Source organism: Phalangium opilio, unplaced genomic scaffold (genome assembly GCF_054372755.1).
Source record: "Phalangium opilio isolate 3A_F unplaced genomic scaffold, DU_Popi_V2 ptg000077l_1, whole genome shotgun sequence".
NCBI lineage: Eukaryota > Metazoa > Arthropoda > Arachnida > Opiliones > Phalangiidae > Phalangium > Phalangium opilio.
The window spans coordinates 3,409,301-3,431,063 of record NW_028324185.1 but is presented as its reverse complement, the minus strand read 5'-3'; the positions used below and the strand labels follow the sequence as shown (position 1 = coordinate 3,431,063).

At 35.5% G+C, this 21,763-nt stretch overlaps 1 protein-coding gene and 1 long non-coding RNA gene across 2 annotated transcripts; one reads left to right on the top strand and one right to left on the bottom strand.

The window, feature by feature from the left end:
• Positions 1-5,812: 5,812 nt before the first annotated feature.
• Positions 5,813-6,468, top strand: LOC149656811 (uncharacterized). The gene is made up of 3 exons (XR_016370027.1): positions 5,813-5,969; positions 6,150-6,262; positions 6,327-6,468. It is a non-coding gene; the product is annotated as an uncharacterized LOC149656811 (long non-coding RNA).
• A 14,077-nt stretch (positions 6,469-20,545) lies between these two features.
• On the bottom strand, positions 20,546-21,197 carry LOC149656810 (uncharacterized). The gene is made up of 2 exons (XM_089844641.1): positions 20,789-21,197; positions 20,546-20,725 (listed from the first exon to the last, which is right to left on the bottom strand). Exons 1-2 carry the CDS (start codon positions 21,083-21,085, stop codon positions 20,546-20,548), a joined length of 477 nt encoding a protein of 158 aa, XP_089700767.1. The 5' UTR covers positions 21,086-21,197.
• Positions 21,198-21,763: the final 566 nt, after the last annotated feature.

Here is a 21,763-nt window from a genome sequence, read left to right as displayed (position 1 = left end):
TGTGATGAGAAATTTAAGTAAGCTAGCGATACGTTAGGACTTATAGAAAATTTGTATGTATTGTATGCAGAGTCGCCGAAAACATGCCAGAGTCCAGGGTCGGAAATAAGCACAGGACACTGTACATTGTCCAATAAAATTTTAAAATGTCCCATAAGTATTTTAGAAACTAAGGCGGTCACTGGACATTTTGACCAATAACTTTTCCGAAGTTTAGATAGCTTGATAATGAAGGTGCAACTCTATTTTTGCACACTCCAGTGAAAAATGTTCCATAAATTTTCCAGTCAAACAGGGGGTCACTGGACAATTGTCCCATAAGAAATTTTTCTTATTTCCGGCCCTGTGCCAGACCGGTTTTAACAGTATAAAACCACCTAGGTTTAAACCCGTTCTTTATATTAATGTATTATACTTAGGAGATAATATTACAGACTTAAGATTAGTCTTAGAATTTAGACTGAATAACGGGACGGAGGAATCATTCAAACACAGAACTAAAACCACAACACCCTGCAACTATAACGCCACAATTCACTACGTGTATTAAAAAACAGGTAAAAGTGTCTTATATGGGTAGGGGCTAGATTCCCTCTTTACTATTTTTTTAAAGGTTAGAGCTCGGCATTTTCTATCCATTATCCACAAATTATTGGATAACAGAATATTTATAAACAAAGTTGTGGATATAATACGATTTAACATGCAAGTTCTGTGGATATAATACGATTTAACATGCAAGTTCTGTGGATATAATACGATTTAACATGCAAGTTCTGTGGATATAATACGATTTAACATGCAAGTTCTGTGGATATAATACGATTTAACATGCAAGTTCTGTGGATATAATACGATTTAACATGCAAGTTCTGTGGATAATTTCGAGTATGGATAAAGATAAAATGGCGTGGATAATGGATAGATAATTCCGAGCTCTATTAATGGTTTTTAAAATTGGTGGTTAATACCATCTGGATATTTTTTTTTTTTGAAAAAAAAGTCGTATTTTTGCCAACCCTTATTTTATGACTAGCTGTTGCCCGCGGCGTTGCTCGCGTGTAATAAGAATTTTCATCAAAATGATAGAAAGAATGGGTAGATTTTACTGATGACTAATATTTTTGTAGCACCCTAGGAGCGAAGGCACTCGGCGTTGCCCGTCAGCCCGTCGGGACATTTTTATTACTTTTCATGCGGACATTATTCCATAAAGAAGTGTTTTTATATTTCTGGCCGCCATTTAAAAAGATGGCAACAAATCGAACCCAAAAGACGATTCGGCCCGTCTATAGGTTAACCAGTGTACTAAATATTTGTGAAATCGGTTGAAACGCGTGGACTTTGTTGCATAGAGAAGATTTTTTACATTTCTTGGCGCCATTTATTAAGATGGCGACGGATTGGAAAAATCTTCCTTAGTACGCGCCTACTACTTATAAGTAACGTTCCTGCAAATTCTAGGGCAATCAGTTTGGGCTGGGCGTTGATTATCAGTCAGTCTGTCAGTCAGTCAGGACTTTGATTTATATAGATATAGATGGTGTCATAGTCATTTGCAAATCCAGATAGTCTGCATGCATGGTAAATTCCATCTAAATCTGTTCAGCTGTAAAAGCCGGATTTAGAAACAAACACCCTTCCTAACGAAGTTTCACATACATAATAAAAGAAGGGTTACAAATCGAAGTTCGATGAACTCAAACACTTTTAGATCATAAATTGTCCACGTTACCTATTGCATAAACACATGGCGAACGCAAGTTCGAACGTGATAGCAGCAATACTGAGCGCAATACCAACAGCGTAGGCAACAAAGAGAATGCGGGCTTCCTTCAGGGTGAAGATATTGTCCCCTGATTGCGATGGTCTCCAAATAAGTTTCAAATATTTCAGTTTCGTTTCTCGCTGTTTCAATGCAAATGCTTCGGTTTCCAAAATGCGATATAAGCTAAGGAAAAACGAAACAGTTTAAAAATGTCTACACGGAAAGAATTCCTCAAAAAATAATAATAAATAAATAAACAAATAATTGCTGCGACTGATTTTGCAGCGTCCCGGTTTTCACCGGACGAATAACTACTTGAATATAAGCGATATGATTATTTTATGGCCTCTATAATAACGTAGGCGTTGCCTCTTCATTGTCATCCCAAAAGATAGTACTTTTTGTAATTTAAGAAGTGTTTGTAGGGAAAGTTAGCATTTAGGGTATTTTAGGTCATGATAATCTCAAAATTTATCACAAGACCGCACTCAACTAAGAAAATACAATTAAAAGTATTTGTGAATGTGTGTACATCTAAAACTAGCTGTTACCCGCGGCGTGTGCTCGCGAGTAATATGAACTTCGAATAAAATGATAAAAGGAATGGGTAGATTTTACTGATGACTAATATTTTTGTAGCACCCTAAGAGCGAAGGCACTCGGCGTTGCCCGTCAGCCCGTCGGGACCTTTTCCATTAATTTTCACGCGGATATTATTCCATAAAGAAGGGTTTTCAAATTTCTGGCCGCCATTTAAAAGATGGCAACAAATCGAGCCCAAAAGAGCATTCAGCCCGTCTGTAGGTTAAAGGAAAGCAGTGTACTAAATATTGGCGAAATCGGTTGAAACGCGCGGACGTTGTTGCATAGAAAAGATTTTTTACATTTCTGGGCACCATTTTTTAAGATGGCGGCGGATTGGAAAAACCTTTCTTAGCACGCGCCTACTACTTATGAGTAAAGTTCCTGCAAATTTTCAGCCTTTTAAAGCAAGCAATTTGGGCTGGGCGTTGATTATCAGTCAGTCTGTCAGTCAGTCAATCAGTCAGTCAGGACTTTGATTTATATAGATATATGGTGACGTCTAAAGCGGTCAATGACGTTAAACGAAGAAAGGCTATAATTGGTCCGTTGGTATGTAGAAAAAATGGCGGATAAGAAAAACAACTCACAGAGATCGTCCAATGAAACCGAAATAAGTATTACTCAAAATCTGTACTTATAGAAGATTAAAATAGTTCAAATACCCTTTGTTAAGTATTTCGGCGCAGTCATTAGTGACTCGAGAGCTAATTGGGACGGCCTGCAAGGTTTCATACAGAATTTTCTCTCCAATGTAGTATAAATCAGCAGAGATTTTAAAAAACGGAAGTAAATAACCTTGTGCGTAGCCAAATTCAAATGGATCCGCAAATATTTTCACAAACTTTGACTCTTTCGAATAGCCGTATTCAAATGATATGATGTCTATCGGTTTTACGAACGAGTCTGAGATCTCAGCTCGTTCGTAGATTCTTTTACCAAGTTCTTCAGCAATGAATCCACTCTGTAAAACATAATGGGTAAACAACTGTTTTCATTTGAATGTATGATAAACTTTTGAGGAGGAAATTTTGATGGGTTGTTCCTTCGACTTTTGGAAAAGTACTTTCCCCAATAGTAAAATGTACTGACCCAATGGGAAGATTTTTTCAAAATGTACTTTTCCCCTGGGGGTAGGAAAATTTCCGTCCCCCTCAACGAAAGGCTTTTGGCGCCATCTAGTGACTACATTTTGGTCCCATAGACGCTAATGTTAAAAATGAAATTTGAAAATGTACTCTAAACAGGCCAAATGTACTTTCGGTACTGAAGACTTTAAAATGTACCGAAAAAGTACAATTGCACCACTCAGAACATCCCTAAGCATACAAAAGTGCTGCTTCCAATGCATGGATGTAAAATTTACGCATAGTACCCCTGATAAGCTTTATGTACCACTTGGTCATAGCAAAAAGAACTACTATTTACAAATGACTTCCCAACGTAAAAATTTAATGCAAGTGTTTCCCTTTGGCAGACGCCACTAAACCAATGGTGGCACAGTGGTCCTCGTTTTTAAGACTAATTAGATGCTAATTATTTAGTAATAAGAGATATGATTACTGATACATTAAAACGTTTGAGAAATTGTAACTTAAATGGAAATGAAAGCCCCTTCCTAATATACTATAACTTTTTCATCCCCTTAAAGGGTTAAATCTTTTCTTGTGCCTCTATATTTAACAAGAAATCGGGAGTTTTTTATCTCGTTGGATTTTTCGTTAAAAAAAGGTTCCCAAAGCCATCTATGGGGTCGCAAAAGCAGAATTCTGGTCTTACTTTGAAAAATTGAGCAGAGTAGTGCGATTCCTCACGAAAAATAGGAATTAAATCTGGTTTAGCAATTACATCCTCCAAGTCATCAATGGTGTCCCATTCAGTAGGTATGTCAGATTGCATATTACTCATTAAAGCGGTAGTCAGGAATAAAACACTCAAAAGCCATAAACCGTAAACAAAACGGGTAGTTAAGCGATAAACTTGGAAAACTGATTCTGGAAGTAAAAATCGAGAGATAATTGGAAAAACCAGGAATAGGTGTAATTTTAGAAGCGGGAATGGAGAGTGGTTAGCCTTTCCTTCAGTCCGACTCATAGCCCAGTATAGAGCCTCTCCCTCCAACACGTAACGAAATTTTAAATTATCTTATTATTCGCGAGATTAAATACTCATACATAATTAATCAAAACGCGTCTTGGATATAACCAAGACCTAAAAAGTATCGATAAGAACAAGGTTAATCACTTGACTGAATGCGCAGATATTGAAACTTTTTTTAATTAAAACTTACATGCTTAAGAAAGTAATGTTCCATCACCCTATTCCATTGAATAAACCTATTTTACTGGTAGTAAATTTTTTCCCTCTCAATAATTTGAAAAATTTACTTATCTCGGGTTTTCGAGCACAATTCCATTCCCCGAAAACATTTTATAACTACATTTATTATCACTTTTAAGAGAGTACGTGTATGACATTGCGTCGTTAATAGGTTGCTAACATATATGATATCCCCCTTCATGCCCTGAACGCTCCATAGTGAAACCTTTTGTTAATTTTAGTGCTAATTTCAACAATGGCAGCACATTCAATAGGGACGTTATGATTTTTACTCTTGGTTAAACTGAATTATGTAATAGACCACTTCGACATGGAAAGACACGGGGGTAAAAAAACGGTTCTGCCATGTCGTTTCTATGGTTCGCAAGCAGTAGGGGCGTGCATGATATTCGTAATTTTTTGATTTTCTTTGTTGTAATTGTTAACTTAAGCGTGGTCGTAGCCTGAAAATTATGACTTCGTTATTTTGCAAAATAGCCTGCGTTCACTGAGTCGCGTGATCTACGACGCTTTGGCTCGACTCTGCTACTTAGTCTGTATATCTTCAGGAACAAGGAAGTCAAGGATAATGTATTAACGGTTTTTAAAGAAATATGGGATTTTTAAACTTGTCGCTGCGAATCTTCCTATAGTAAATGTAGTATTTCTAGTAGCCCCAGACTTCTGGTAGCCCTCTGTATGCATTTGGTAGAACAGTTTTATAGAAATTTAAATGGTAGAAGATATTTATAAAATAAGATTTGTTCGAATATTTAAACTTCAATTTGGTCTAATTATTTTGTAGTTGTCCTATTTCAAGGCGAGGAATGCTCTCAAAAACAACTACTATTTGCTGACCTTAAAAAGTACTTCACACAGAATTCTCGAGCAGCTTAACGCGTAATTGAGTGGGCTATTGCCTTGGTGACAAGGTCAGCGAAAGACAAGGCATGAGAATGGCACAAGGCGTACTTCTATCAAGGGGGGTATACAACTATACATCCTCCTTGTTCGTATCGGGCGCAGCAGAGACTAAAGCAGACTACCCTAAATCGTTTTGTCAAATTTGTCATTGCCATTGTTACCGTTACGTGTAGTTACTAGTTATATGGTATTTTTCCACACGAAAACTCTTAAAAGTGATAATAAATGTAGTTATAAAATGTTTTCGGGGAATGGAATTGTGCTCGAAAACCCGAGATAAGTAAATTTTTCAAATTATTGAGAGGGAAAAAATTTTCTACCAGTAAAATAAGTTTATTCAATGGAATAGGGTGATGGAACATACTTTCTTAAGCATGTAAGTTTTAATTAAAAAAAAGTTTCAATATCTGCTCATTCAGTCAAGTGATTAACCTTGTTCTTATCGATACTTTTTAGGTCTTGGTTATATCCAAGACGCGTTTTGATTAATATCTGTTACTTCGGTCTTAATTTTTATTAATTTTGCGTACATGCGGTGGTGATTAATTTATTTCAGTGCTCATTCCCGCATGCTGCAGAAAAGGAAATAGTTTGTCATTCAATAGACTGAGAGCTAGTAGCTAAGGGGACGTCACATCAATATTTTTAATCTTAATTTGAGCTGATGAAGTAAGATATACGAGGGTGTGATGTCATGACAAAGATTTAGTTTGACTATTTCTCATGAACCCAGACCAGAATATACCAGTTGCTTTCAGGCTAATTTTGAACCCCATTTCCAATGTCATTGTGTCAACAACATCTTATTCAGAACGCATATTTCTCTTAACCTTTACACAAGATTCAACATATAGAATACCACCTTTTGTGGTGCTCTAACTTTAACCTAATTTAAGAAAATAAAATGGTAATTTTTTTGGTTAAAAATGACATGATTAAATAAGACAACTAGCAATAATTTGGCAATATTTCGGGGGAAAAGAAATACAATTTTGTAGTATTTTGGAAAAGCTGGCAATATCATAATAATTATATAATATAAATATAACGCGCCTTAAAAAGATTTTCTCTTCCGTATAGTGTGGTAGTTTGCCATATTTTATTTTTCGCTCTGTCCTTAAGTACAATTTTAATTGGATTTAGCCATTGGGATAGATGATAAATGATTAGCCAGTGTACTACGGGAGTCTGGCAATGGAACTGTGCTTAGATTTATCATTGAATATAGGAAATAATAGGATCAACAAATTATTTAGTAGTATTTATGAAAGTAATGGTAACTATTTTACCTTTGATAAATAAAGTCAAATGAGAGTTACAGTAGTTTATTGATGACAAAAGTTAGGGTTAATAATATTATTTATTTTATATAATAGTTAAAATATAAATTGTAATTTTTAAAGTTATGGCTGTTCAATAATTACTTTCAAATGATTAAAACAATAAATTGTTTTAGGAATATTTTGGTTAAACATTTTTTCAAAGTTTACACGCATGATTAATTTATTGGAATGTGCTAAAGATTTATTTAAAAAACACATTTGGTTTGATAATGCTACGTTTATTTATAGCACACAATTTGGAATTAAATTTGCCTTGTTATTTATTAAAGGTATTCATTATAATTATTTTCCAGTAAATAAAAATTTTGTTTTTCACGTTTAAAGCTAATAGTTGCGTATTTTAAAGGGTTTCATTCGTATCTTTATAAGGAATATTATTTTTGACACCAGAAAGGCTTTTGAGAATAATTAGTGATTGCGTCCTGGCTGGCAAAAAATAGACCTTAACAGGGAAAAGCTAGGAATAACTATAATTAATTTTAACTGAATCTAAAATGTAAGTTTCACTATGAATACATGAGAGGGATTAAAAAAATGTTCAAAGACAGTCATACGTGAAGGTTGGACTTAAAAAGTGTGAAAAGTTCAACATTAACGTTTGAACACCAATAATCATTTTGTTAATCTCTCAAGTGAATAATTCAATGATGAAAACATATTTATACACATTTAATACTAGGACTGTAAATTGAGAATATATAATAGCCAGAAAAATAGTAAGCATGGGTTTTAATGTTAAATTATTTTAGGTATAAAAAAGGGAAAGGGGAGTTTGTTAAAATACTGCTAATATACTTAAAGATGCTTTTTAAAATTGGTGGTGATTTGTTGGTGTAGAATCTGCAGTTTAGCTCAGAGAGTTAATGAAGCGCCTTGTATTTCGTTAGTGTCATCTCCAATCCAGTTTAATTATTTTTTTTCTACATTTAATACTATTGAACTAAGATGGCGTTAGTGGTTAATGTCATTAATCGGTAGCTTTTTAACTAGCTCCATCGCTAACGATGGTATATTACCTTTAAGCGTTTTGATGGAAATTGATTTTGAAGTCCAAGGTGATTATGCGGTTAATCACATTTGGTTTTTTTAGAGTAACAAACTTGAGGTTTAATCGGGTGGTGAAGGAGGGGGGATTTGGGGTATTTCACCAGTCGCGGACACGGGGTAGTCAGTTCCTGAAGGGTAGGCATGCTGACAAGTCCCTTATTCCCTCAAAACTTTGTCGCCCAGAAGCTTGGCTTACAGGAGTGCGCCCAAACTCCCAACATAGTAAAGTACATAATTTTAGTAACAAACAATTGCTGTTCTAAATTTTAACAACGTTGAGGCAACTTTTGCCCGAAAAAGGTTTTTTTGCGAATCCATAGCTGTTATGAACTTTTAATGTGTTGATGAACTTGTAGGCACGGCTTGCCAAGCCGTAACGTAATTATATAGGGAAACCAAAGAGGTGACATGTATTATTTGGCGTTGATACAGCTTGATGTTCTATAGACACTGACTCAAGCCAATAGAAAGATTATTTCTTTGAATATCTTTGCTGTTCTTAATCCAAAGACGCTCTCACTCTTTGAACACGCCAGTATAAAGTGTCTGTTATTTCGGTGGAGAAGTTGAATATATTTCTTGATTTGTCTATCGAAGTCTTGTTGTGGGTTTTTTATAATGATGATGATCATCATATTTTTGAGCTGTGTAGTTTTAACCTTTTATTATACTGGTAAAGGCTATGATGAATTATCTTTCTGTTGAAGCTTAGCAGTTGACACGTGTTGATACGATACGCATGTAGTTGTACGAAATTAGTCTTTAAATTGTATGTTTCAAACTTGAAAATATACACTGCTTGTAGTATTTATTTCGGAATAATTTTGATCTTCGTTATATTAGTTATGTAAAGGGGCGGAGGGGGAGGAGGCAAAGAAAACTTTACAATTTACTGGCAATTATATGTTCATTTAAATATAAGATTTTGAGGGTCTATTTTTAAAATTTTGTCACGCAACTCTTAACTTTAAGTTTGGAAACAGTGCTGCTAGAACATGGCAATTATTGTTTTGCGCGTGGGTTACCAAAGGGACAATGAAAAAATTTTTAGTTTTTGGGGAAAAAAATATTCCAGAAGGCTTTGCAAATTGTACCCCTGTTGGATTTACGCAATGCAACCTGCACGCAGACTACCCCAGCTGGTGAGAAACACAAAGAGACTATGCAAAACTTCCTGGAATATTAATTGGAAAAATGGTTTAGTTGTTTTAATAACAAGGGTAATGTCTCTATATATTGGTAACCACAATTTGGGAAATAATTTTCACACTTTATAAAAACAAATTATACAACAATAGTAGGATATTAGCTATAGGCCTAGGACAAATTAATAAGTTCATATGGCTTTTTTTAAGCCTAACTAATAAATAGTTTAAAAATCAATTTTTGTAAGTGGCATCGGATTGGGACGGGTAAACATTATTGATAAGTTATAGAAAGAAAAGGTTATATTAATAAATAATATTTAAACATAAAATCTTTGCTTTGGTCCCATTGAACCGAATTCCCATTCGACAGAAGGGGGTTTTTTTTTGGGGTCCCATTCGACCGCACGTAGCCAAAGGTGCGATTTTATTATAGTCCCATTGGACCGAAATTCTATTGAACTGGAAGAAGACATACTGTGTGGTTTTGCATTAAATATATTTTTAATTTCACAACTTATTATTGTTAAAATAAATGTGAGTTGAAAATGTATTACTGCACTTATTTTAACTACGTTTTAATTACGGCGAACCTCACCTACCCTAGCCTAACCTAACCTAACCTAACGAAATGTAACCTAACCTAACCTAACCTAACCCAACCCAACCTTGTTTGGAGGTAAAAATATTATTTATATGAGTATTAAAAGCCCGCCTCTTACCACGAACAATTTATTAGCAATAATAGAAATATTTTGGAAAAGATGCCAGATAATTAATTGGAGAATATTTTGGAAAAGGTGGCACCTAATTAATAGGAGAATATTTTGGAAAAGGTGGCAGCTTATTAATAGGAAAATCATTTGGAAAAGGTGGCAGCTAATTAATAGGAGAATATTTTAGGAAAGGTGGTAGCTAATTAAAAGGAGAATGTTTTGGAAAAGGTTGCAGCTAATTAATAGGAGAATATTTTGGAAAAGGTGCCAGCTAATTAATAGGAGAATGTTTTGGAAAAGGTGGTAGCTAATTAGAAGGAGAATATTTTGGAAAAGGTGGTAGCTAATTAAAAGGAGAATATTTTGGAAAATGTGGCAACTAATTAGTAGGAGAATGTTTTGGAAAAGGTTGCAGCTAATTAATAGGAGAATATTTTGGAAAAGGTGTCAGCTAATTAATAGGAAATTATTTTCGAAAAGGTGGCAGCTAATTAAAGGGAGAATGTTTTGGAAAAGGTGGTAGCTATTTAAAGGGAGAATATTTTGGAAAAGGTGGTAGCTAATTAAAAGGAGCATATTTTGGAAAAGGTGTCAACGAATTATCGGAGCCAAACCTAACCTAACCTAACATAACCTAACCTAACCTAACCTAACCTAACCTAACCTAACCTAACCTAACCTAACCTAACCTAACCCACCCGAAACCAAAATATTATAATTTTAATTTAAAACTTAAAGACATTGATGGAACTACCATCAAGACTGTACTTCATTTTAAGCACAATTTGTTTATTAATTCTATATATCTCTTGCCTTGAAAGGAATGAAAGTGAGCGTTTTAATTAGTATCACGAAACATTTACTTTTAATATTATTAACATACCTTTCGGAGATTCGAACCAACAACCTATCGCTTCGCAGTCCAACATCGTATCCACTACACCACCGAATCGCTGACGGCTACAGTGTTTCAAGTTATATTCATGTATTTTTAGGGGCATATTCGGACGATTGGGATTTCGGTCCATCGGGAATATAGCCATTGGGCTAGAAATCTAAAATCATTGCGGGATATTCGGTCGAATGGGATTTCGGTCCATTGGGAATTCGGTTGAAAGGAACGATACCAAATCTTTGCTAATCTTTGATATTGTAACAGGATAATATTAGATTAGATTAATTTAATTTAATGTTTTTGAATGGTTTTAAATTGTTAATGTAAAAAAGTTATGGGCGTCTTAATTTAAAAAAAAATGGAAGATGCGAGACTGATATTTAGAAAATTCTTTGAATATATTAATTTTAATAAGTATTTATTTAAAATTTGGATAAGAGTGTCTAAATCTCAGTTCAAAAAATCTGTTCAATGTTAACTAATAGGATGAGTTTGTCTCAATAGTTTCACCAGCTTGTTAAAGGATTATATTTAATCACATAGCATTACCAACAGGGGTTACGTTTTTAGCGTGTTTTTTACACAAAACACCATTGGGGCAAGACTAATACAGAGTACTAAAAACCCTTCACTAGAAAATTCTAAAATTAATGCAAGAATCATCGCCTTTTTTCGTAACAATAGCATGGCCCTACAATCCTCCCTCCTCTCCCTTTCACGGTTATTATAGTAGGCAACATCAAAATTACTCCAGAACCATCGTTAACCTTTAACTTGCTCTAGGATTAACAATCTTACCCAGTCATAAATTACTTTAAAGGGAATATGAAAGTATTAGTATATCTTTGACAGATATGATGCTCCTTTCTGGTACGAATATTGAAATTTTGGACTTTACTCGGGGTAAATTTGATATGGATTCTTCAAGCACGTTAGATTCCCTTTAATGTGTCTGGACTCTTTCCAAGAGCAGAACAGTGACGTCAGTCAAGTTACTGACGAATCTCTCCCTTTTTCTGATCATTGTATCACTGACCTCGTACCAGCTGTGGTCTTTTCTCACAAAGTTCACATAATGTCCCTCGGCCAAAGATTCACCTTTATGAATAATCACCCCTTTAGTTTTAAAAAGCATCTTACTCATAGTGACATTTTGATTTTCAAAACTCTATATTTTGGTCGAAACCTTAATTGGTCGACCATCTTCGTAATCGCCACGGAGAAGACACAAAAATACGTACTTCCCGCTGGATATCAATACATCACGCTCTTGTATTTTTGGGTTGTTACAAAATACGCATGGCACCTCTGTTAATCTCATCCGTTTTTTTAGAGATTTCCAATCAATTTTATCTCGGTTTTCTAGTGGAAGATTGAAAATGTTGCTTTCAACAATATTCTCCGAATTTTGTTCAACTTGGTATTTGGGGCATTTGGTAACGTTTCGCGACTTTGACCAAAAAAGATCTTTCAGAGCCTTAGAGTAATTGGCTTCCATTTCTTGGCTTAGTGTCGTCAAAAGGACCATCAAAAATTCACTGGCGTCTTGTTGATCGTTTTGCGTAAAATGATTTCCGACAGCCATTCTCAGTTCCAACCCTTTACGACTGAAACTTCCTTGAGAACTCTCGATGTCGTTTATCGTGTTATGGAGGCAACGTAAAACTGTTTTTTCAATGAATGATCCATTTTAAGATTTAACCAATTCTCTTAATTCCGGCACTAATAAGAGTAGTTGCAAAACGCTATTAGAATAGCATGTTACTTTGTCATCGTTAGCTAAACCCTTCAACGGCAAATTATCCGAACTCTGTTGGGCTTACCTTTTCTTCTTCGGTGTTTCTGCACATCTCTCTTCCTCGCCTTCTAAAAGGCTTTTAGATAGTGTGGGCTCCGTTATTTCCAAAAGAGGCAGATCTGGCCTATATTTTTTGCGAAGCCTGTTATACTCCATAATGGCTCGTCCATCCGCCTTAATTTTATGCGGATCGAACTGTAATAGATGGAGTCCGGCTAAGGACGTCACTCTCGATAAAGCCACGTACGCCATGCCCGTTCCGAATAAATTCGGACCCAAATCCATAATGGCGCATTTTAAACTCATGCCTTGGCTTTTGTGGATCGTAATAGCGTACGCCAGGATGACGGGAAACTGTGAGCGTTGAACGTAAATGTGTGCCATGAGCAAAAATTTGACGCAAATTTTCTCAACTAAAAAGTCAGTGTTAGCGTCGTCGCTATTCGGTTCGCGATCTACTCTGAGAAAAATACCAGTAACGTTTCCTTGTTCGTCCCTCTTGAATCCAGTTACGAAACCCATCGTACTATTTACAACGCCTTTTTCAAAACGGATATTCCTTCTGACCATTATTCGGCAGCCAACGCAAAGAAATAACTCGCTCTCCAAACGACCCGTTTTGGATGGTTTGTTTTCTAGCCTTTGCAGTCTCCTGAGAATGTTTTAATTCGTTTTTATTTTGCACACGACATCTAGATGGCGTTTGCAAAATAATACTCTATACGGAAAATTTGACGAGGGAGAAGCCACTCTATAATAATGTCTTTCTGAGGGTGTAAGATGGGAAGCGTATTACGCCGTATAACGCGGTAATACACTCGGGATTACTTTTTACATTTTTTATTTCAATATTAGAACGGATTAAAGGCATATCTCCCGAATTTACGGCATTAAAACCACCAAAAAGGTAATACCGGGGGAATACGCCAGTGGCTGATCCCTCGAATGGCGTCGTGCGTTTCTAGTTGTCGAGGGGAAAGCCGCTCCGTAATAAAGTCTATCTGAGGGTGTACGATGGGAAGCGTATTACGCTAGTTGCCTGATCCCTCGAATGCCGAGCGCTCTCGCGGGGTGCGCGTTAGTAACCTCGTATTTTAAGCTTAAGATGATACTGAGAATAAACTAGGGCAGATTGGCGCGGCTCTAGAGACCGCGCGCGTTATCAGGGGTATCGTAAATTTTGTACGTAGGGAACCTCGTATTTTTAGCTTAAGCTGATACCAGGGTGTAAGGAACTTTAGAGGGAGTGTTGATCTAATGCTAAACAAGAGGTTCCAAGGGAAACCCTTACAATTTTGTCTCGCTTTCTAATGTATTTTAGCAATGTATAATGAACTCCATATTGATATAATAGCAAAGGATAATTATTTCCAAAACTATATTTAGGCACTGTATAATTAATGCCTTACTTATATACAGTAACATTGCTAATTAACATTGAAATCCTATAAAGAATATCTCCTAAAAAACCGAGATACAACTGCCATGGCTTAAGGTGGGAAGTTTTAAAAAAATCCTTATTTCTCAGCCTGTTACGGCTACAATGACCATGCGGCTCTGTCGACATCTAGTAACTTAGAGATTTATAATAAATATTAAGTATTACAATTATATATATAATTTCAATAGTTTTTATGTAAAATAATGAGTTGATTTACATGAATATGTAAATGGTCTACCAACTAAAAGTACTGCCTTAACTTACCTTCTTCTTAACTTCAATTTAACCACAACCCATCAACAGAACACTGGACTGGAATGCAACATGTACTGAGATATCTTAATGGTACAAAAGATCTAGCTTTGCATTACCAAAAGAATGAGAACAAGTTAGAAGTATTCACTGATTCTGATTGGGGATCAGACGTAGAAGACAGACGATCATTTAGCGGTTACATCATCAAAATTGGAGGCGCTGCTGTTAGTTGGCTAAGCCGGAAACAAAGATGTACGGCGTTAAGTACCTTGGAAGCTGAGTTTGTAGCTTTAAGTGAATGTAGCAAAGAATGCACTTGGGTCAGGAGTTTACTTGAAGAAATCGGATAGGGTGAATTCTTGGGTAGCATTGTTAAAGTCAACATTGATAACCAAGGAGCAATGAGATTGGCCGAAAACCACACCACGTCGGACAGGTCTAAACACATAGACTTAAGGTACTTCCACATACGCGATTTAATTGAAGCTAAGAAGATAACAGTTCATTATGTGAACTCAAATCTCAACATCGCGGATCAATTGACGAAAATTCTGCCGAGTCCAAGAATGCATCAACACCTTGAATGCATGGGGATCAAAGAACCAGGAGGGGTGTTAGGAGTTGAAGCATAACTTTTAAATATCGCGCCAATGTAAGGATAGTAGTGCGCGCAACGCCATCTCTTAAAACTTAACTGTAACTACATAAGGAAATGTAACAATCGTCCCACATTGATTAAAATACACACTTCTCGTTTATTTGTTAACTTGAGCGCTTAGTCATTCCACTTACAATTAGTAATAAATACTAACAGCAATAGCTATGTGCAATGAATTATATATTTAGTTTTAATAGTTATAATAAAATCTCTCGCAGTTGGGCTCGAACCCACCCGCCGCTACGTAATATTTTGACTCCATCATAGATGGCGACAAAGTCGCTTGTGATAGGGCAGTAGTTGGCGACAAAGTCGCTTGTGATAGGGCAATAGTTTAAAGAGGGCGAAGGCGAAGGCGAGACGACGACGAAGGCGGAGCTGACGACGAAAAAATGCGACGACGAAGGCGGAGCTAATTTTCCGTTTTATGTCTCATAAATGGATGTCCGTAATATTTTGTTCCATCATAGATGGCGACAAAATAAAAAACCGTCATACAGTGGCAAATGGGAAAGAAAGTGGGGGTAGGAATTTTTTATCTCCGTTCCACAATTTTAGCTAACGCGCAGGCGCGAGTGACGTCGTTTACTACCGCCAGCAGAGAGAATTTAAAAATTATCTCTGCCGCCAGCTTCCGCTTCCATCGACTGTTGCCCCACTCTGTTCGACCAACAATGAACGTCTGTTGGGAGGAAACCGAGGCTTAATAAAAATGCCAAATTGTTTTTGTAACGGTTGTAGGAATGATTCAAGGTATTCGCTTAAAAATACATGAAAGGAATATCCTTCCACGCGTTTCCAAAGCCAAAAACCAAGATAGAAAAATGTAAAAGATGGATATTAGCTAGTGGAAGACCGATTTCCACTAGCTTCTATTCACTTTCAATAAATTTCAAGCTTTGTTTTTGGTTTGGGAAATGGTTTGAAAACGATATTTACCATGTCGGGTCTTGTTAAATACTTAGGGCTACATGAACAATTAAAAAACAACACTTCTTATAGTTAACCATGGCAGAAATTCAAACACGACCTTCCCCTTGTAGTTCAAAGCCGGTTTTTAAATTTGACGCATGCGCGCGGACACCACCATGAGTCCCTGAGTCAGCGCCAGAGAGAGACGATTTTAGCCACGAAGCGAAAGAACGCGCCTATTCACTTTAACACTCCCTATTACGTACGCGGGAACCTTGCGGACTGACAACGGCAATGGTCTAAGCCTTTGCTTAACTGAATTTTCTACTTTGATTTAAATATTAATTTATCAAGCTAAGTATACTTTTTGTGATCTACTGTCTTGTGACACTTGTTCCGATTTAATGTTATAAACAGATTCCCGATTAGTAAAATCAATTGTCGGTAAGTGTATACAAATGGCCAATTGATTTAAGTTCCTATATAGAAACTAGTTCAAATAAAACGAAAATTATCAAATCTTAACTTAATTTCCTACTTAGATTTAAATATCAATTTTCAAGCTAAGTATAAGCCCTGAAAATTTACTGACAAGTGTGTTACAATCGATTATATCCAAAAATGGTTAAAAATGTTCATAATTAATAAGTTTTATAAAAAAATTATTTTAGTACTTTCACTCCTTTTTCAAGATTAAACGTATTGCTTAAACATTACGCTAAAAATCTTATAATTAAACAAAATTATAGTCCCTAAAGCCTAAAACACACCTATTTTGGGAAAGTTCAGAAGAACCCTTGTGTTTCTACCAAGAGCACTTTACAATTATGACATTGGAAATTAATTTTTATTAAAATAATTATAAACTCTAAAAGTTTGAATTCTTTTTAATATAATATAATAGTTTGTAACACACCTCTCATTAAAATTTTAGGACATTTAAGTATAATTTTTGTGGTCTAAGTGAGACCATTTTTGTCCGTAATATATTATTTTACTAATAGCTCCTTAGAAGATTGCGTCAAGTGAGGAATTTTAGCTTGACCATTGCAAGCAAAACTCTTAGGCCATTGCCCAACGTTCACTGAGCCGCTTCGTCACAATATCACATATAATGATAACACAAGTAGAATAATCTTACACCTAGTTCCTATGTAAGATTTTTTGCCGTAGCCTCTGTGTCTGAAAGTTCTGACGTTAAGCTTTTTAAAGTTTCCAACGGAGCTCGCGTGAATGGAGAGATAAAATTTCTAAAATCTCGGCCACGACCGAGAACGAGCTTTTGAAGCAGCGCTCCACAGCGGTGGAGAGTGAAGTAAAACAGGCGGGGCTAATCTTTTTTATCTGAGTAAGTTCAAGCATGGAGGGTTCATCCACGGTGTTTACGTTTTTTATGGCAACGGCGTATCGTGCGGAGTGCTAAGGGGGGTGTAATTTTTTTAGTGAGAGCCAGCTTTCCGCGGCTGATGTTAGTTGGCGCCGAGAAAAAAGGTTAGGAGAGAAAAACTTTGGGTTTTCAACCATCATTTACTCTACAGTAGATACATTCGGCCTAGCCTTGGGATATCAAGTTTTAGGAACACTCGAGATGAGACGTTCGTTAGAGAGAACCTGACACACAATACCCTCATTCCTAAGCTGGAAAGCTAGGTCCTTGGTGTTAGTTATTCACCTTGTGATGATAAGTTTAACCACGGATATCCTGTTGAGATTGTTTTAAAGTTCCTAACTCTCGATTTTTGAAGTTATATACTGTCTAGTGACACTTGAAGTTCCGATTTAATGTTATAAACAGACTAGGATCGTTAGCCGATATAGTAAATTAACCGATGTCAAAATCAAAGCTTAACTGCAACACGGATATCAATTTTTTTAACTCATTAATCTGAAATAAAAATATAATCTTTCATATTTAAAAATATATTCAGGTAGTATTTATAAAATATTAATTAAAAGACGTAGTAATTGTCTAGATTAGTAAAATCCATTATCGGTAAGTGTACTCATACAAATGGCCATTTGATTAAAGTACCTTTATAGAAACTAGTTCAAAAGAAACGAAAATTTTATTTATATTTCTCCTTTAATATCACAAAATGTTAACGTTTCTATTTTGGAATAGAAAAACTTCGGGAATTATGCAAAGAAGCTGCCCATTTTGGTGTCAGAACATAATAAAATTCATCTTCTTTTGAAACTTAACCTGAGAAATTTAAATTAAATAATAGCTTGATATCTTTTCCAGTGGATAATTGTTTGATATTGATATTTTCGTTCCATTGATTTTAAATAAATTGGTATTGACATCGGTTAATTTACGATATTGGCCAATTGATCATCACTAATAGTTTAAATAATTTCAATTAAACGGTTCAAAACCTTCAGGAAAAGCTTAGTTTTATATTGAATAAATTTCTTATTTTAAAGTAATAAATTAATTTATCGTAGGTAATTAATTTACTGCCTTAGTGTAATTTATGCTGAAATAAAATTATGCAATGAAAGAGGAAGTGACGTACATTTGGGTAAGTGTTTCGCGGGAAATTCAAATGTCGATTTGGGTTAAAGAAATAAGAGAATAATTTGAGATGGTGAAATCAAGGAATATGGAAGAAGGGAAGTTTGGTCAGTATAGGAATCTCTCTTCACGAAATGTAGCAGGTCACATGACTTATATTCGGCGTTAGTTTGAACTGCGCAGGATCGAAGCGTGAGACGTCATTTCCCTACGTGATCGCCAGACGGTCGTCTGCATGTTCAAAAATGCACCTGATATATGAAAAGGCTTAATCTTTAAGATACTTTTAAGGTTAATTTTAGTATGTTTAAGTTAGCATAAGTAATAACATAAAGTAATAATGGTTAGTTACAAAAAATGCTGTTATCGGGGCTGCAAAAGCAACAGCAAATTTAATAAAGAGAATCCAAATAAGAGCCTGCTTTTTCTCCCATTTCCAAAACCAAAAACCAAGTATGAAAAATGCAAATAATGGATAGTAGCTTGTGGTAGAAGTGATTTAACAACAGATCTAATTAAAAAGACACATTATGTTTGTTCAAATTATTTTGTCGGTGGACTCGGACCTTCTGATAAGTTTCAGGATCCTATATTATTTTCGGAGACTGGTGCAAGTGTTTTGAACGTGGTGAGTATATAACTGTTTGTCATAATTATATTTAATTACGGTTTTTAATGGGGAAACTTTCATCAGGACAATTCAGCTAATTTTTTAAAACAGCGAGCTAAGCCTTTGGATTTGTCTATCTCAAAGCCAGCTGATAATTTAGAGAATGGGACATCCAGTGTAATAAAAAAAATACAACTTGTACTCCGTTCAAACCTTCAACAAGAATGATTTGTTATTAACTATATTTAACAATATCGAAGGTGTTCTTAAAGATGTTATCTATGTAGATTTCAACGAGCTCTTTTTGCGAAAACATATGATAGAACTCGTGGTAAAAACGTCGAAACATATGGGATCCTGCAAACTAGCTGACCCAGGGCAAGATGTTGAAGAAGTAATTAGTGAGATAGTGGCCAGCAGTGATGGGATAAGGATTATCGATGACGCCGTCAAAATATTGACAGGTTTAAATGAAGATCAAATACGTGACAAAGATACCTACAACGTTCGCTCCCAAGAGCTACGGGAAAATCAGAAGTTAAAAGAGGCTGCTATAAAATCGTTTGAAATAATCAAAGGTTTTAAGCAATTGGCACTTGAAAAACAATACCTGATTATTAATCACTGGCTTAGGAGTTTTTTGTGGTATTGCATGTTAAATGGGTTGAACTTAAAAAACCCTCTGAGCTTAAGCCGAGAACAGAAATATTTCATGAGCCGAAATTTTTGTCAGATAGACAGATTAAAGAAAAGGAGGAAAAGGTTATCCATCATTTGGGGGGATACATTTTAAAAAAAATTACTTATAAATATGAAGATTGTACGTTTCTTGAACGCTGCATCGCTGAAACCGAGGGAAACGTTTGTAACTATTCAAGCTGGAGTGAACGGCTAAATCGGGGTGGGCTTATAATTTTGAAGCCAATAGCTTTTGGGTTTTTTTATCTTATTAATGAATTAATAGCCCCAATATTCGAACAATCAATATTGACTGATAACCAAAACAGAAAGAAAAAGATTTTAGATGTTCTCAAAACAAATGTAGTGACAAATAGGTGGAATGATTTATGGGGCGAGGAGAATGTAACCACAAGAGAAAAGTGCAAAAAGCTAGTTATAGATACGTTTTTCAATTGCAGAGCAAAAGCAATGAAGGATTTTTTTAAAAGAAAAGTTAACAAAGCTCACAATGACTCGCTTTTTAAAAAGAAAGGGCTTAGACAATCTCTTAAAGAGAATGACCCGAAACAAAGTTTATAAATTTAGTTCCTATTTCCAACTTTAGTCCAGTCATATTTTCCATTTGAAATGGTATATTGTTCATGATCTCGCGTGATATTTGTGAATTGTGATATTTTTTTATATTAAAAGATGGAAAAAACCATTGAGTTAACGAATTTTAATGATTAATAAAAATAACAAAAACCGTTTAAGACACCTTCTTTTTTTCCATGACTACAATTACCATTTTTGGGTTTACTCGTTACAACACGCATAATTTTAAATTTTTTTCGTTGTAGCTAAAGGCAAGTAACGTTGGGTTTTCATTACAACCAACAGACCTCCGATGCTTTCCAAAGTGACGCTCTAATGGGTCTTGGTTAAATCGGTCGGTTAAGACAAATTGTTGAGCAAGAATTTTACTGCTTCAATTATAGAGTAAACAGTAGTTTGAATTCCGTCAAGCGTTTCTCTGCTAAGCTGCATCATTGCCCTCCCTTCTTCAGGGACATTTGCTTGACTAGCTTCTTCCGCCCATTCTCTGAGATATCCTAAAAATGTGTCCTCAAGCCACTATTATGAAATGGAGAAAAACAATAAGTAATGCTTATGAAAAGTAGTTGTTTAAATACATACGGCAAACCTCCAATCATCAGTGCTTGTGAATGGATCTATATCCTGGTTTCGGGAGAGTTTTCCTTGGGCAAAGTTTTTCGAATTCATGATATCAAAAAACCTGTTGAAAATCTTGATAAATTTTACAGTCTCGGAGGCTTCTTCCCCAACTAATTCATTTATTGCCTCGGCTACGGTGTTACTCATTATTTGGGTGGCCAATTTCACTCTCATTGCTGAAAAAGGGCCCAAATAAACGTGACTGTCCGTAAGCTTTGGGCACAAGCGTAAATGGCCTATACAGTCTTTTTTATACATATCTACCACATGAGACCATAAAATGTTTTTATTGTTTTTACGTAAAAGTCTTGAGTTTTTATGATATCCACTATTGGAGAAACAATTCCGAACCGTTTTTATAAGGTGGGGGGATCGGAGATATAAAATATATATATATCTTTCTTCTCCAGGGCTAGAATATATATTCCTTGCTTTATAGTGAGTTTTAGTCACTGGGTCGGGACGTGTACTTAGCCTGATCAACTTCTGATTTATGGCTGATTTATCACATACAACGGTTAATACTTTAAATCCGTTACCTTCCAAAATCTCTATTGCCTCTTGAATGATTAAGTATAGCTCATCTGCTTTCATATCGTGGCAAGGAAAATAAGCCAGTGTATGTTTGAAATTGGCTGTCAAGCCCCGGACCATTAAAGACATAGCGTGCGTAGCAATAGGCAATTCTTCAGAATTGTTGACATTATTCTGTTCATTTTCCGCTTGTTTGATTAGATCTCCAGAACCGCTTGAATGACAAAACCCAACCACCTCTCCTGTATTGGCTTTAAATATCAGGTCTTCTTTTATTTTCATTTCGTCCACAATTAGAGAGAAAAATTTTTGGTGCTCATCTGAGCTGTGCAGATCAATTTTCCCTTTTCATTTTCCTGATTGACTCTATTGTGAAACCACTTTGGCTAGAAAATAAAGATC

Bases quoted from the DNA above. Each gene is read 5' to 3' on its own strand.
- LOC149656810 (XM_089844641.1), bottom strand. From the start codon at position 21,085: ATGTATAAAAAAGACTGTATAGGCCATTTACGCTTGTGCCCAAAGCTT. The intron at 20,726-20,788 runs GTATGTATTTAA...ATTTCATAATAG, and splicing joins CTGATGATTGGAGGTTTGCC to TGGCTTGAGGACACATTTTT.